Genomic DNA, 16,857 nt, shown 5'->3' on the forward strand with positions numbered 1-16,857 from the left:
CTCCCAAATAACCATTTTTGTTTCACTATGGGTTATAGGGAGTGAGTTTACTTTGTCATGTATCCATTTGCTCCTCCTACAAGATGACAACAACACAAAAGAGAGGGATGTAAACTCTTGATCTGCAGTTGGTAGTTACCTATCACCCATCCTATTTACTTGTATGCAGTCAATGTCTTTACCATTCCATCCACACCCTGGAGTCTGTAGAGCTCTGCATTACTCCTACACATGAGACTACTAAAGGCTTTTGAGGCTCTAGAAAGGGATGGAATTGAACTTCTACCCTCTTAGGTAGGCTGAACAAAGCTAAAATAAACGTAGGTTCTCAACAATCAGATATGCAGCAACTCTGAACTGACTCCTGAGACTGAGATCTGTTGTGCTTCTGTGGTTCTTGCCTGAGGATGTCAGGAAGACTAATTTCTTATGTATTGATGAGTCTACTGCCATCAGGAGAATTCAAGGGTCCTACATCACTGTGACAAGATATATATATTGTGTGTGTGTGTGTGTGTGTGTGTGTGTGTGTGTGTGTGTGTCTGGATGGAACCCCCAAGAAACGGTGCAGAATTTCTGAACAGAGAAATAGGACCCTGGTGATCTTTTGCATGAAGTACCCTTTATTATGTTCTAGCACACTCTCTGTGGGATTGGTCCTCAGAGCCAGGGAGTCAAGTATATAGAACAGAACTTTTACACATCTTCATCTTCTTTGTCTCCATACACAGTGAACTACATTCTGGTTGGCTATTTCCTAGGGAGTGGGGTTTAAAGCTGGAATGGGGAGGAAGAGGCAGGAAAGGCGGTCGCAGAAGAGAAGGGGTATGGTTGCACCTACAGTCAACACACTGACCAGCTTACAGGCTGCTTCCTGTTTTTCCTGTTGGGTCTTGGGAACCCCTACCATGGGACCTTTAATCCTGATGTTCTTAACCTTGCTGTCTTGCCTCCAATCACTCACCCTGTCTTCCTGCTGCAGGTCCAGGTCTTTTAGATGTCTCTGTGGACCTTTACAGTCCCTCTTCCCCTCAGATGGCACATTTCAGTCACGCCTCATGGTTCACAGGGTGTTCATTGCCATAAGTACTCTTCCCCTTGCTCTGCTTTGTACTACATACATTGTGCATTTATTACCATGTTGTCTCTTCATAGCTAGTGAGTTTGCTCTTTGCTCTAACTGTGACTCCTGAAGAGAGCCTGGTCTAGATGGTGTTTCCTGTGACAGCTGGGTGAGTGAGTGAACAGAGGTATTGGGAGCATCTGGCCTCATTTATTCGTGTGACCTTCTGAGATCCCCAGGAGCATGGTAACAAACAGACAGATGCCAAGAAGCCAGAAAGGGAAAGAAAGGAGGAGAAATGTGGTCCTGGGAAAACCTGGAGAGCGAGACCAGAGCACCCAGTTGTCAGGTGCTTGCAGAAGGGAAGAGTCATCTCTGGATGTTGCTAAATCACAAGAGAGAGAGAACAATAAAAGGTCCTCTAGGCTAACTTGGGCTCCAAGTCTTCTAACTACAGATGGAGACAGGGACTTCATCCATTGGTCAAGATCCCCATCATCCTCAGGCTGTGTGTGAAGCATAAGATGGGTAGAAAAGCCCTGGGTCCACAGTGAGGGTTTGGTTCCTCAGAGTTTGGACCCCAGAACCTCTCCAGTAGCCCTGTGAACTGAGACCTTGGACATCTCTCTCTCCAGGATTGTCTTGCTCTTGCACAGGTTTTCTTCATGGATGGCAGCAGCTGAAATCGAACTGTGGGGACAAAATGATGTTTTCTGAAAGTGAGCCCTGTTAGGCAGGTGAAAGTTTGTGTCTCTTGTCCCGAGTTACCTCTTCTGAGTACCTCTGTCCCTAGTCACTGGCTTCGCAGATTCTGTAAGAAGTTGTAATCTAATGGTCTCTCTCTGGGCTGAAAGACAGGGAAGTATGTTAGACAATAGAATGGAGTTCCCTTAAGCCCAGGCATCCACAAAAAAATGGGGACATTTACAGCTCACGGGATATGTTCCAGGAGATGAAAATTTATACAGAATACTTGACATCTGCACAGGTATTGAGATGGCATTTTTCTCATCTGAGATTTTACAGAATTGCTTCTTAAAGTTCATCTGTCCCAGTCTGGATGGTTTCCCTGGTCTTAGTGACCTGGCCCCTGATTAGATGGAACATAGGGAAACCCGCCACCTTCTGATACCCTGATCACCTATATTTAAACCCACTCACCTTTTTTCCTCCGTTTATCTTGATGCTTACATTGGAGAAGGAGGAGGGTGAGAAGAAAAAGCAACAGAAGTAAAGTCACAGCTATCACAAAGAGAACATTCAGGTGCCTTTCAACTCCTAGGGAAAGGTAACATCATGAATAAGGAACCATGCCACCTGCTTGAATACCTACTGTGTGCAAGACCTATGCTTCAGGGTCTTTGCACTCATTACCTGCCCTTGTTACAATCATACAATAAGGGTTCATTCCCTCACCCAGTAAGCCAGATCACCTAGCTGGAAGTGGCAAATCTGGGGCTTGAACCCTGGGAATCATTGCTCCTCACACCAAAGATGAATCCCATGAACTAGAGGGAAGTAGACTGAATTCCCTGCTATGACCCTGGTCTGTGCCCTTTCACATGTCACTGTGACTTTGTAAGAAGGGACAGCCCCAATGCAGAATCAGGTTCTGGATGTCTCCGATGTCAGGGGAGGTCCCAGCTTAGGTCACTGCTGAAAGGAACTTAAAAATGTGGACCCGGCTTGTCCCCTTCAATGCTGGAAAAACAGACTGGGACAGCATAAAGGCTTATCTAAGTCTGAATCTCCAAAAGAGGCTGCACCAAGCCCCTGATTTCCTCTGACCCCTTGGAGCCTACATCTTAACACTACCTTCGGTATTCCCTGGGCTTGGATTCTCATGGGCGAGGTCCTAGTTTCCAGAGCATGCTGGAGAGGGATGGGCAGGTGGAGAGCTTGGCACTCTGTTCTCTATCTCATCCACCTGCTCTTCCCCAGTCTGAGTCCTAACCTCTCTATCTGGATGTCTCCTTACGTATCCCAGGATCTAGGATACTGAAGAAGCTGCTGAGATCTTGGACATAAACTGAATCGATAGAGGAACCAGGTATAGATGTGCTGAGGGTTGGTGGGCAGCTTGGGGATGGAGCAAACTCTCAAGAGAGAGGCTACTGACACTCACCATATGTTGGGATGGGCTCTTGGAGTGAGGAGTTGGGGTCTCCAGAGAATTCTGGGAAAGAAGACAAGTTGAATATGAGGGAGAAAGGCTAAGCCTGGAGACTTAGTCTCTCATTGTCTTACATCTGCTACCCAAGAGTCTCCTGCTGCCCCCATTAGAACTTTCTGAATTTCAGTAAAGAGGTGAGATGGCAATTTTTCAAGGACTGCAATTAGGCTCTGCAACTTTTGGTGGTGAATCGCCCACTTGATTGGCCCTCCCTGTTTCCCCTCACTCATATCCCAACTAAGAGCTCTTCCCATTGTAGAGTCACGAGTTAACCTTATAGTTCAAAGAGGCCAAAGACCACTCACCTGAGACCACAAGCTCCACGGGGTTACTGGGTTGTGACAACATGTAGGGGGATGAGTCTTCAGAACTGTAGCACTTGTAGGTGCCCCCATAAGCAAAGGTCACATTCGTCAAGGAGAATTTTGCCTGGTACAGCCCAGTTTGCAACACTGATCTTAAACACAGGGGTGGATGGGCAGTCCCCTCTTTAGACAGAAGGAAGGTGTCCATTTGTCGCCATGATTGACACAGCAGGATCACATTCTCTCCAGAGGACACTATGGAGCCTGGGTGCACTAAGAGGGTAGGTGCCACCTTAAGTTGTCCTAGAGAAAAGAGGGATGAATGAGGGATGACCCACCTTTACCTGAGACTCTACTAGCTCTCATCTCTAGGAAATTGGGTGGCACTGATTCAGCTTCATCTCTTCATCTATAGTTTAATGAGAAGATACCCCTCATGTTGACCTTTACAACCTGAACTTCTACAGTACATCCTGCCTAGTCGGGGTCTCTGACTGGACTGGCTAGGCTCCCAACTTGTGACCAGGGTATCCAGGAGGACACTGGGGTGTGGTCATCCAGAAGAGAGTCTGTGTGTACCATGTCATCTATACTTGGCCAACGATGACAGGTGCACTCAAGTCAGCCCAAGTGCCCATTTAGGGTTGTAGGCCACGAGGGTTGTAGGTGCCAGGAGAGGTCATTTCCTCCTTCCCTTCCCTGGACAGTGCAAATCCACTGAAGCTGATATCAAAGAAACACTGATGGGTTAGTGTCTCTCCAGGAGCCAGGATAGGGCCATGCTAGGTCAGAAAGGAGGGCATTCTGGACAGCCTTGGAAGGAAGACATGATTCTTGCCATATAGCCACCCCCTCCCATCATGCTCTGCAGGTACCACTTCTTTAACATTCCAAAACACTAGGTCAAGACCTTGGGGCTTATTTCAACAACCTACTGTATGGGACTCCTCAGGGAACAGACAGAGCTCATAGGTCTCAAAAACATTATTATACAGTTGCTGGGAATACTTCACCTGCAATGTGTATTTCCAGGGGGTCGCTGGGTTCAGACCACATATAGGTACTATTTTTGTATCCATAACATCGAAACATTCCTCTATGACTGACCGTCACAGAGCCTATATGGAAAAGAGCCTGGGAATGCCCGGTAGAGTTTATATACTGTGAGTCCTGGGGCCTGGAGAACTTCTCATCTTCCTTTGTCAGAATAAAGCTGTTATATCTCTCCCAGGAGACACACTGGAAGGTCATGTTCTCTCCTGAAGTAACCACAAGGCTTGTCAGGGCTGATAGTATGGGCTTTGTGTAGTACCCTAGACAGGAGAAGGTGACGTGTTACATGGACTCACACAGCCCATACTGTCCCTCCGGGTTGAATTGTGGGAGGGAAACAGTCTTGAGAACAGACAGACCCCTTTTCTGAATGTGGAAAATTAGGCTGGAACCCTTACCTGTCACCACCAACTCCAGAGTATCACTCTTCTCTGACAAACCATGAAGCTTGTGATATAAACACAGATAACGCCCAGCGTGGGACCTTTCAGTAAAAGGGATGAGGAACTTGGCCATGTTTCCAGGCTTCATCAAAGTCATTCTGTACCAGGAACCTGGTTTTCCATCTTGGTAAAGGTAGTAACTCTGAGCACCTGAGGTCCCCTCACATAAGATGGTCACTCTGGATCCATTGGTAACCACAGATCCTGGCTCAGCCCGGATCAAAGGCTTTGGGAGTCTCCCTGCAAGGAAATCAGTAGCTGTTCCATGGGACACCAGGCTTTTCAGTTTCACAGCACCAGCCCCCATCTGCTGTTTTCCATGCCCACTGCCCAGAGATGCCCCCTTGTCCTTCACCCAGAGATGCCCCCTTGTCCTCAGTGAAGATGGAGGACCTGAGACACCTGAGGACACACTTACATGTGAGCACTGAGTTCCTGAGGCCCAGAGTCAGTCCTGGAAGAGAGTTCCCTGTGAGAGATTTGTCCCTGAAGACTGAGTAGGCCCTCCCTGCCTCAGCTGCCTTCCGGGTTCCTGAGGTGTCCTGGTGTCTGAGATGTCTGGCTGCAGAGTAAAGCCGCCCCCCCACAGCAGGGTGTTATCTCCCAGTTTCACATCTCACCAAAGCAGAGGAATGCTGACAGTGTCCCAGTCATGGCGTCTCCCCCTGTGGCTGCAACCTTGTAGGAGGCTGGTGACAAAGCCAGATGGGACGACACACAGGGAGAATGACTTCTACCGCGCCTTCTCCCCCTTATCACATTTCAGCGGCCTCACAGGAAGAGGAACTGCCATGTCCAGTCAACAGTCTGATTTCTCCACTGATACAGTTCAAGCAGGACCTAGATCCTCAAATCAATCTTTTGAGAAAGAGCCTCACAAAGCCCAACAGTCTTCGTACTCTTGGTCCTCCCCCCTCAATCTCCTGTGTGTTAGGGTTATAGCCCAGCTATAATCTCTTGTTGCAGAAGCAGCAATTCCACGGAATCTCTATATCTGGCTAAATTATTTTCACATCATCAATGGCCAGCGCTTAGCAATAAATAGCCCTAGTGTCTTTCTGAGAAGTAACTCTCCAGCTGAGAGTAGTCAGTGGCTGACCATTCCTTCTCAAAGACTCCCTACTGGGTCTCCTTCACATTTTCAGCCAGACCATCCTCACATAACTTCCTTCAGATGGCGTGTGGCCTTAACAGATGGCCTCTCATGTGCCTTCTCTGGTGCAACGTCCCAGGTGCAACCACAGCAGAAGCAACACGCACTTAGTCATAAAGCATCTCACCAGAAACCTGATCGCATTTAAGGGAGCCTCTCCACCATTTGCTTAGATTCTTAGTTGCGGTCATTCTTGTGGATCTGGGGATATTTTCCTAGTGCCAGATTACCCTTTAAACCTATAATGGCTCCCTCTATTAAGGTGTCTCTTCTCTTGCTCTCCTCTATCCTTCCCCAGACTCAATCTTCCTGATCCTTCATGTTCCCCTCCCCCCTCCTCTTCTCCCCTCCTCTTTCTCCTACTTCCCCCATGCTCCCACTTTGTTCTGGAGCTCTTGTCCCTTTCTCCTTCTCCAGGGGACCATGTATGCCTCTCTTAGGGCCATCCTTGTTTCCTAGCTTCTCTGGAGGTGTGGATTGTAGGCTGATGATCTATGTCTAATATCCACATATGAGGGAGTGGATGCCATGCTTATCTTTCTATGGCTGTGTTACCTCACTCAGGATGGTTTCTTCTAGTTCCATCCATTTGCCTAGTTCCATCAAGATTTCATTGTTTTTTTTCTACTGAGCTTCCCCTGTAATGAGATTGATGACTACCTTAAATGCCATCCTAGAGCCTTCATCCAGTAGCCGATGGAAGCAGCAGCAGCAGAGATCCACAACTAAGCACTGAGGCCAACTCCTGGAATCCAGTTGTGGAAAGGAAAGAGTGATGAACAAAGGGATAAAGACCATGCTGGGGAAATCCACAGAAACATCTCACCTGAGCAAGTGGGAGCTCATGAACCCCAGTCAGACAGCTGAAGAGCCAGCTTAGGACCAAACCAGGCCCCCTGAAAGTGGGTGACAGTAAGCCTGGGCAGCCTATAGGGCCTCTGACAGTGGAACCAGTATTTATCCCTACTACACGAATGGAGTTTGGGAGCCCATTCCCCCATGGAGGGATACTCTCTAAGCCTAGGCCCTTACCCAAATGATGTGACAGACTTTTATGATACTGCATGGAAGGACTCACTCTCCCTGGGAAGTGGATAGGAGATGGGATGGGGATGGGTCAGTGGGGTCATGAGAGGATGGAAGGGAGAGGGAACTGGGATTGATATGTAAAACAAGATTACTTTCCATTTAAATTTTAAAAAATATTTAAGAAAGAAACTTGATTGTATATTTATCCACCCAGTCATTGCTTCCAGGACACATTCTTCATAGTTTATTCTCCAAGAATTAGTCACTGAAACCACAGCTGAATGAAATCTACCTGGTGTCCACTAGTGTCCAACCACCTGAGGACAGTTCTTGCTGTTCATGGTAGGAAGAAAGAGCCTCTCTGTCTAGGCTCAGTCTCAAGTTGGGTAGGATCTATGTGCCTGGGTCTTCAAATTGGGATTTTTCAGTGTCTGTGTGATTCCCCTCTTTGTGTACTTTGTATGTGTGTGTATGTGTGTCTGTTAGGGACTGTGAGTGATTTCCTGTCCATTTTCCCAGTGGGTGCAGATTTCAGATGGTTTGCTGTAAATCATGAGAAGTCTCTGGGGCCGAAGGCCTTGTGCGGTGTTTGTGAAGGCTTCTTAGCCCACGACAACTTCCTGAACCCTCCTGGGTTGTCAGTGACTTTAAAAATCTGCCTTTCTTGCAGCCACAGTGGACATCACCTGGAAATGAGGTGGAGAAGCTCATGACCCTTCTCTAGTAGAGTAGGGCTTTTCCATTCTCATGGTGTGCTTCTGGTGTTTACAAATGGCTCAGACAATAAGATCTTCCCAGTGCTTCTTTTTAATTAAGTTTTTAATGTTGTACTTCTAGTGGCTTTGATACATGCATTATCTTCCTGTTAAAAGTTCCCTGCAGATTTTCTAATTATAATATTAATCTCTTTGTAAATAAAGGCATTTTTCTTACAATATCTTTAATAGTTGTAGCTCCTTAATTGAATTGTGACCATCACCACTATTACTAGCCTTGTCATCCTTATGCCTTCATGAATGTAGAATACACATGTGGCATAGAAAATACTGATGCCATTCCAAATATTTCTATGATAATATGTCCCTTTGTGCAACAGAAGAATATTTTAGACAGGTTCTTTGTAAATCCATTTGCAATGCATGAGCACTGGTCCCAGTTTTAACATTCATGAATGCATCTTAACTTTTCATCAAATTCTCTCCCTCCATCTATAATGGCAAACATATTTCCCTTTTACTTTTTCTGGATGGAAAGTATCAGGTGGATGTTTGAAATTCTTAAACCAGCCTTGATTCATAGAACAAACCCATGTTTCTCATATCTGTCATTGCTCTTACATGACAGGGTATGTTCCCTGCTAAATATTTAGTCTAGGACATAATCTCTAATGTCTTCAGAGGTCATGAGCTGTCCTGGTCCTCTCAGGTAAGGAGATACTGAGGTTTTAGATTGAAACATGGAGCAAGTCTGGGGAAGTTTCAGCTACTCTTTTTGTGAAAGTTTGTGACAGGAAAGGAGCCCATTTGAGGCAGCCAGCCCTGCCCTCCCCTGCCCCGCCCCTGACATACAGCATATTGTTGTTATATATGACATACATATGTTGTTACAAGAGAAAGCCATGCCCTACACCTCTGTGGCCTAGAACTTCTCAGACCAAGCCAAACACTTCCTCTGTAGCCCTGTGGTCACTCTTCCCCTTCCCCCAGGCTCTAGAGCTATGGGTGGCTCTCCTCAGACCCTAATAGTCCCAGAAGCTACCAATACATCCGACACACTCCTACCCCCATTTCCCCTGTTGCAGGTTTATTTCCTGATGACAAAAAAACGTCCACTGTGTCTTACAGCTGTTAACAACGGCCCCTGCTTTTCCTTCTCTGAAACTCCACTGCTGTCCCTTTCAGATTCTCTCTCCCTGCCTTCCTCTGCCAACCCCTCCAACTCTCCTTTACAACCTGTAACCCAAATAAATCCACCCTCTGTCTCCCAGTCTGCTGCAGCCCCTGCCTCTGTCCTTGCCAAGTCCATCCCTAGCTCCTGGTCCCTTGCTCCATGGCAGCCTCTGTGGTCAAGGGCAGACACAAAGTTTTCCTGCCACCTTCCCGGTTTAACCCTTTCCTGTTCTGAAACGCCTCCTGAGGCTTACACAAACACAGGATCCCAAGATCTCTTATATCTTTAACTCCGTTCTATATTTCCAAAACTCCCCTTCAACAAAATTTCATCTCCCACCCTCTGTCCTCCTGATACTACCCCAAAAAGACCAGCCCCAGCCTCACTGCAGTTACTCCAAAGTGCAGCTCCCATGCTGTGAGGCCCCCTCCTGTCCCAAAATCAATTCCCCACCCATGCTCCCAGCACACTAGTTCTCTTGTCTACCACAGACTCCTCCATCCTCCCTTCCTAAAGCCAAATTCTACACTTTTAATTACTTTATGACCCTTCTTATCTCACACATCCTTCCTCCAGGGTCCTGGCCACTTCCCCAACTTAGTGACCCTTTACTGTCCTTACACTGCCTACAGCTAAAACTCAGTCATTCAAAACAAACACTAATATTCTGTAATGACAAAGCTTTACTACATTCATGGTAACAGAAACAAGCTTTATTTAGCTTCCTATTTATCAGATACACTTAGTAGATACTTCCTCCTGAAACTCTTCAGACATCTGCTGAATATGACATTTAAGCAGTTAAACCTAATGGTTTCAAATATATAGCCAAGAACAGCGTTTGTCTAAACTCCTTAACTACACATCCATCCCTACTCTACCTGTCCCAACAGATTTCAAGTCAACTGAAGACTGTTCCAGAAATTCCAAGACCAGCCTGATAGGACCTGAGCATCAGCTTACAAAGCCTGCTTTTCCAAGTCTTAAGCAACATGGTACCCGGCTTCCTTGGGTCCCATAACTACTATGCCACCCCAGCATCAACAGGAAGCAGTCAGAGAGAATTGTACCCACTTACCCAACACCTGGCCACCCAATACTAAAACAAAAAGTGGTAATGAAGGGACACTAGGGCTCTGGTAGGCCTTGGTCTTCTCCCCATCCCTCTGCCTTGTTAAACCTGTTAGATTACATTGTTAAAGCAGGCCAGCAAGGTCCATTCCATTCCCTTATCTGGCTAATCCCTCCTCCTGAGGCTGACTATCAAGGTCCAGCTATCGAAGTATTAAAATCCAGTAATAAACCCCCACCTTACCTCACTTAATTAACAAGCCCAATTAAAATCAAACATGAGGTTTCCTCTTGTGCCTTTCTAAACTACCCACTTTCCTAGGTGCCACATCTGTCTCCTCTATCCAGAAGCAGTCCTTCTCCCCCAGGACAGACATCACTTTCCCTTTCCCTAGATATCACCTCTTTCTCTCTTGTCCTCTATCTCCCATCTTTGTCCCTTATCCCTGGCCTCTGCCCTTCTGGGGAAAATAACCCTGATGCTCCAATATCGTCATCGAAAGTTCTATGAACTATAGAAACCATGGTATGTAATTTTTGCAGTTCCCATCCTTCCGTATAGCGGCACCGTGTCCCCTGCAATCAGCACCCTTCCCTTTCTGTAACAAAAGCACTACACCACCAATACAAAATCCATCAGGAGAGGGTATCTGTGATAAATCTTTTGCTGCAAGAAATAAATGAGCAGAAGGAATGAAAACTATGTTGATGGGCATGTTAGATTGACTGTGACAGTGAATTCATAAGGTAAGTGTGTACAAATTCATCAAAACACACATCTCAAGCAAGTACACTTCTACTTTAGCAGTGTTTCATTTAAGATCAGGAAGAGGTTTTGTGTTCAATTTTTTACCATTCTATCTGACCAATATCTTATTTGCATAATACTGTTTCATTGCAAATTTCAGTTTATATGTGAATACTACCTACAGAACAGAAACATTTTATCAAATTTGAATACTACCTACAGAACAGAAACATTTCAAAAGTTAAATATAATTATACGTCCCCCTCTAATTTCCTCCCTCCAAACACTACCATGTCCCTCTCAAATTGGTAGCCTCTAAACACAACCTACTGATTCCATTTCATGTTGTTTCTTTGGACATGATTTCAGGGCTCACCATTCAGTGTTCAATGGTAAACTAAAGGCCATCCCTGGGAAAGACTGATTCTTTCTCCAACATTCCTTAGTGCCTGTTCTTTATCTAGGGGAAGTGCCCTGTGATATTTCCTTCTTCCCCATTAGCATATCTACTGGAGTTACTGTCCATGATTAGTTCCTGTTTAGGCAGGCATATTGTTGGGGTATCAAGGGTTTAACTTTCCTGCCATTCCTAGAAGACATGATCTCACAGATTATTTCTATGTCTTATGATACTTACAATCTTCCTGTCTCTGCTTCTTCAATGTTCCCTGAGCCTTGGGTGCGGAAGTGGTGTTGCAGAGGGATCAGTTGAGACTGAACAAACGCCAATCAGTTTTTCACAGCAATTTGACCACCTGTAGATTTCTGTAATGGTCTTGGTCCTGCAAAGGGAAGCTTCTTCGATTGGGGTGGCGGGTAGCTACATGTATCTTTTCATTTGTCTGAAAATATAATGTCATATTGGTGACATGATTCCATGAGTTCAAAGTGAATGCCTTTCCTTGATGTTGTAAGACAATGATAGGCTTATAGATTGGTAATGTCTGAGGAGTTAAAGGACTGGGCACTCTGCATTTAAATGCTTATGACTGAGAGAAGATTCTTCTTCCTCTAGTAACCTTATTTTCCTGTAGTTCTCTGGCTAAACAGTGGACCCCATGAAAATTTACCCTTTCCACGTGAACCTGCTCATTGATGCTCCTATTTTTCAGATCTTAGTTATTTCCAGTCTACAAATAAGTCATTTCTCTAGACAGTTCTAGGAGAAAGTATTTTACTGAATACTTCCTGGCTCTTATAATTTTCCATGATGTTCCCTGGGCCACAGATGCCAGAGCTGTTATATAGTCATATCTGCTGTGACTGGACTCCCAGGATCTTTTGATCTCTGAATTGTGTCCAGTTGTTGGTTTCTGTAATGATCTCCATTTGAGGTAAACAGAGACTTTTTGAGTCAGAACTGATACTCTGAAAACATATATATATATATATATGTATATATATATATGTGTGTGTGTGTGTGTGTGTGTGTGTGTGTGTGTACAGGTATATAACAATAATAAACAAGAAAAAGAGGTCATCAACTTGAGAGTGGGGGACATGGAGGAGGAATGGTATCTGGGTGGGGCTACAGAGAGGAGGAAAGTGATGTAGTTCTATTTAAATTAAAAACATACTTTAAAAAGAATCATGAGAACTAACCCCTAATAAACAATGAATATTTCTTATCTCTGTGAGCCATATGGTAAATGTGTCAGATTTGACAAAGTCTATGCATTCAAAGAAAAAGTTTGAATTGGCTTTCTATTGGGAAGACTCACAACATGAAGAAGAAAAACTGACCTGACAAGTGATGGATCTGTAGTGGTGGATGTTGCTACATATGTACATCATGGGAGGGGAAAAATGAAGACTGTAAGAATGAGAAGTTTGGGGGAATGGCGGTCAAATGATACCTTCTGGGTATAGCACAGCCATTGCAAGTGTGAACTATGCAGCCTGCACTGGATGTACAAAATACATCCCGTCAATTGTGGGTCAGGAAAGGACTCATTATGAGGCTTTGATCATGAGCTGTCTCCCAGTGATGGCCTGTGGGTGAAGGAGACCCACTGTCTTTAGTTGTGTGCCCACCGGTGAGCCCACCCTAGTTCCAAACACATGTTTGGATAGTGAGCTTTTGTTAAAAGTGGTGGGAAACCACAAAACAAAAAGACACAGACAAGGTAATGGGACTTTCAGGGATGAGATGAGAGTCGCCACGCATGGGAGGGAGATAAAAGAAGATGGGATAGGAACCATCAGAAAGTGGTATATACACATATGATGTTGTCAGTGAACATGACCATTTAATAAAAAAGGAGAAAAACAACCTGTAAAAGGGTGGAATTCACTCTGGAAAGAGAAATGTTGTGAATTGATCTAATGTCTATGCTTCAGTCAAGTTGCTGAATAGAAATTTCATCTTTTCCAAGCATCAGCTACCTCTGAGGTCCATGTGCTGTTGTTCAGTAGGCAGAGCTATGAGGAGGTAGCTATGTGCCTGGAATGATGTACTGAGTAAAGGAAGTCTCAGATTCCATATGGATATAAATATATCTGATGCCTTAATACCGGAGTCCAGCTCCAATGAGGGATGCAAGAACAGTGACGGGAAGAATCAGACATGGGACACTTCTCAGTTTCATCTTAGGGGAAAAGGACAGAGAGAAAGAACTACATCCCCTGTGGAGATGCAGGTCCCTGCAGGGGACGTAAGGAGTAGGCGAGGGAAGGAAATGAGGCAGGACATGGTGGTTGGGAGAATTTCACTGCCTGGCTGACTAGCAGCCAGAATGCTTCTTTATTTTTACAGAATTTAGTAAGTAGGAATACATTCATGTTGTTCCAAAACACATCGCAACATTTTTTTTTTGGTTTTGGACATGTGTTTCACCTCCTTGTTCTCATTTTTTAGTCATCATTAGTAAACTGTAACAGGACAGAGCTATCATTTACAATCATTTTCCCTCAAGTTTTGATGTCATTGATAAGCAATTATCTTCCATAACTCATCAACCCCATAACCCAATTTTTAAGACTCTAAAGGCATATGACAGCCTGTTCCCAGACTAGTAAGTCTTGTGGCTACAAGGACACCAAATTAAAATCTCCAAGCTAGTCTGGGCATATTGCCTGTCACAAGCAATGTGTTATTAACTCTTCATGGTTAGAGTGCCCAACAGATACCCTCAGGACAAAGCTGATGCAGTTACTATTCACATTCTTGCATAACACAGTGTTTACAATTATATTTTTGTAGAATTTGTCTACATGTCTAATCGCGGCATTCCGTTGTTCTTTGGTCAGTTGACACCATACTGGCTCTGCATGTGCTAACTTTTCTAGGAAGGGTAGGTCCTGACATCTATTTCTTTTATTGTCCTGATTTTCCATTCTTTGTTCATCGATATATGTATCTGTGTAGGGCAGAGATAACTTCAGCTAATCTAATTTTGTTGCTGTGTGTGTTAAGAATTGCCTGAGTGTGTAGTAGGAAGAGGCAATCTGATCTGCAGCCAACTCCTCTGACCATCCACACCTTGTTGACCTTGTCTGAGTTTGCTTTTCTTGAAATATCTTTTTCCTGCACAAATACAGGGACAGATGTTTCAAGAATGTCTTCCTCGTAAACTCTTGTTGCAATAGGGTCTCTATCATTGTTACAATTCTACAAAAAGTAAAACAACATCAAGATTCCTAAAACTGTTTACTTTGCCTTCAGGAGGGTACCAAGGCCTGTCATTAACTTTGTAATCGAGAATCCTTTCCTTTTTCATACTAGTTCTGTGTTTCTGAGGCAAAACACAAAAACCTAATAACTCAGTCATAGTTTCTCAGCTTCTAAAATTTCCCTAAGGTTTTCTTCATAAATGATTTGTTCCAGATCCTCTACCTCGTCTCATTAGTACCACTAAAGTAATAATTTCCATAGAAGACTCAATTTCTTATACAGCTAATTCTCCATAAGTGTTATTCTTAACATAAGCTTTCACAAGCTTCTTGTTTCACAACAAGAACTGTTACATTGTCCCAGTAATAAATTCCATAGAAGACTCAATTTCTTATACAACTAATTCTCCGTAGCTTTCACAAGAACTGTTTCATTGTCCCAGTACTCACCTCTGATAATGGGCCCTTAACAGCAAGGAGTTCAAAATTAAACATGTCAAAGGCATAGGCAAAAGAGTCACGCAGCAACTTCCAGCAAGAGCAATGAAGGGTCAGCCCAAGCCATCCAAGCTCTGTGATTTTTGTCAAGTAGCAACTCCAGGATGTTTGGAATCGCCACCTTAACTCAGACCAGCACTAGAAACCAATATTGCCATGATCCTGGCATGCTGGCATGCTGCTGTTAAAACTCATGAAAACTTCAGGACTAAAGATGAAATTCTAGTAGAAAACTGTCTCCTTCCCATGCCTGGCCCCTTTTTCTTAGCTACAGTGGTTTCTAGAAATTTTCATTTGGTTAACTGCCACTGTGTTTTCTTTTCTTTTCCGAGACAGGGTTTCTCTGTATTGTTTTGGAGGCTGTCCTGGAACTCGCTCTGTAGACCAGGCTGGCCTCGAACTCACAAAGATCTGCCTGCCTCTGCCTCCCAAGTACTGGGATTAAAGGCGTGTGCCACCAACGCCCGACTAAAACTGTTTTCTTATCACATACTGTTTTCACATCTCCCAAATCAAGATCTTGGTTCATTGTGGAGATTATAGTACCCCTTAAAACTGTGTGAGGAACTGTCGAGAAAAGTTTCAGAGTTAAGTTTCCAATTTAGAGCAGATGAACCTTTAGACTTTCCAAGTCATGGTGCTCTAGAAAGAGTTATAGCATGGTAACCATGGAAACTGGATCACAAAGCCCCACCAACCTTCACCTTGTTATTTTCTGGAGGAAATGGTTGAGGTAGTAGTGGAGACAAAATAGGTTCTTAGTGACCTGAACTTCCAGGCCAGGTAAGGCCAGTTACTTAATTTCCATGGAAGTATCTAACTCTGATATTAACAACTGAAATAATGGGACAGCATGCCCTGGATGGACAAGAGCTAAAACCCCAATGCTTTGAGATAGTTCATGAAAGCAACCACTCTAAGACTGGTTGGCACAACTCACCTTCAAACAAACTTCAGCAATGTTCCACGCATCCTGTCCAGCAAATGAGATATTTCCTCCAGTCTGTTTTGTTACTTGTGTTTACAACAGTCTTGACACATAGTCTAGACTTGCATTGAAATAACAACAATCCTTCTGCCTCAGCATTTTGAGAACTGAGGTGCTAGCCATGAGCAATTACTCTTATTGATTTGTCTCACTCCACTATTCAGACCCAAACTGCATGGACTTCTGGCATCCTTTTTTTTTAATTTTTAATTTTAAGTTTAAATTAGAAACAAGGTTGCTTCACATGGCAATCCCAGGTCCCTCTCCCTTTCCCTCCCCTCCTCCACCCCAATATCACCTCATTTCCCCAGGGAGGGTGAGGCCCTCCGTGGGGGTGTCCATAGTCTGTCATTTCATCCAGGGCAGGGCCTAGACCCTCCCCCAAGAGTCCAGGGTGAGAGTGCATCTCTCATTGTTGGATGGGCACGCAAAGTCCATTTGTATACTCGGGATAAATACTGATCTACTACCCAAGGCTCAATAGATTGCCTAGGCTTCCTCACTGACACCCACATTCAGGGGGTCTGGATCAGTCTCATGCTGGATTCCCAGCCATCAGTCTGGGGTTCAGGAGCACTTTTAAAGACACATAGAAACCAGCCACATTGAGAAGATCTGAAAACAGGAGTTGCTCGTTTTCTCCCGTCCCCAAAACTAATCACTCTCCCTGTCCCACAATTCCTCAGTGCTGCTAGGTGTGTTGATGAGAAAGAAATGTCTTAGTGTGTCTTTTGAATTTACCTGTTTCATCTTGAGACTGACGTTACCAGTTTATTTCATTGTTTTCACCAAAATTGCAGTTTGGGTTAAAGAAATGGAGCATCTGCATCA

General features: G+C 44.5%; 1 protein-coding gene across 4 annotated transcripts; it reads right to left on the minus strand.

The window, feature by feature from the left end:
• Nucleotides 1-605: 605 nt before the first annotated feature.
• Nucleotides 606-6,130, minus strand: LOC106020755 (leukocyte immunoglobulin-like receptor subfamily B member 3A). 4 transcript variants are annotated; one of them, XM_021235320.2, is made up of 9 exons: nucleotides 5,658-6,129; nucleotides 5,456-5,491; nucleotides 4,993-5,277; nucleotides 4,555-4,854; nucleotides 3,542-3,844; nucleotides 3,189-3,239; nucleotides 2,225-2,341; nucleotides 1,845-1,910; nucleotides 606-1,753 (listed from the first exon to the last, which is right to left on the minus strand). In XM_021235320.2, exons 1-9 carry the CDS (start codon nucleotides 5,689-5,691, stop codon nucleotides 1,536-1,538), a joined length of 1,410 nt encoding a protein of 469 aa, XP_021090979.1. In that variant the 5' UTR covers nucleotides 5,692-6,129; the 3' UTR covers nucleotides 606-1,535. The 4 variants fall into 4 exon arrangements, with proteins under 4 accessions (XP_021090979.1, XP_021090981.1, XP_021090980.1 ...); XM_021235322.2 differs by having other exon boundaries at nucleotides 1,832-1,910; XM_021235321.2 differs by lacking the exon at nucleotides 5,456-5,491 and having other exon boundaries at nucleotides 5,658-6,130.
• Between the last annotated feature and the right edge of the window lie 10,727 nt (nucleotides 6,131-16,857).

The sequence above is a fragment of the Mesocricetus auratus genome, unplaced genomic scaffold (assembly GCF_017639785.1).
Source record: "Mesocricetus auratus isolate SY011 unplaced genomic scaffold, BCM_Maur_2.0 Super-Scaffold_100037, whole genome shotgun sequence".
Taxonomy (NCBI): Eukaryota; Metazoa; Chordata; class Mammalia; order Rodentia; family Cricetidae; genus Mesocricetus; species Mesocricetus auratus.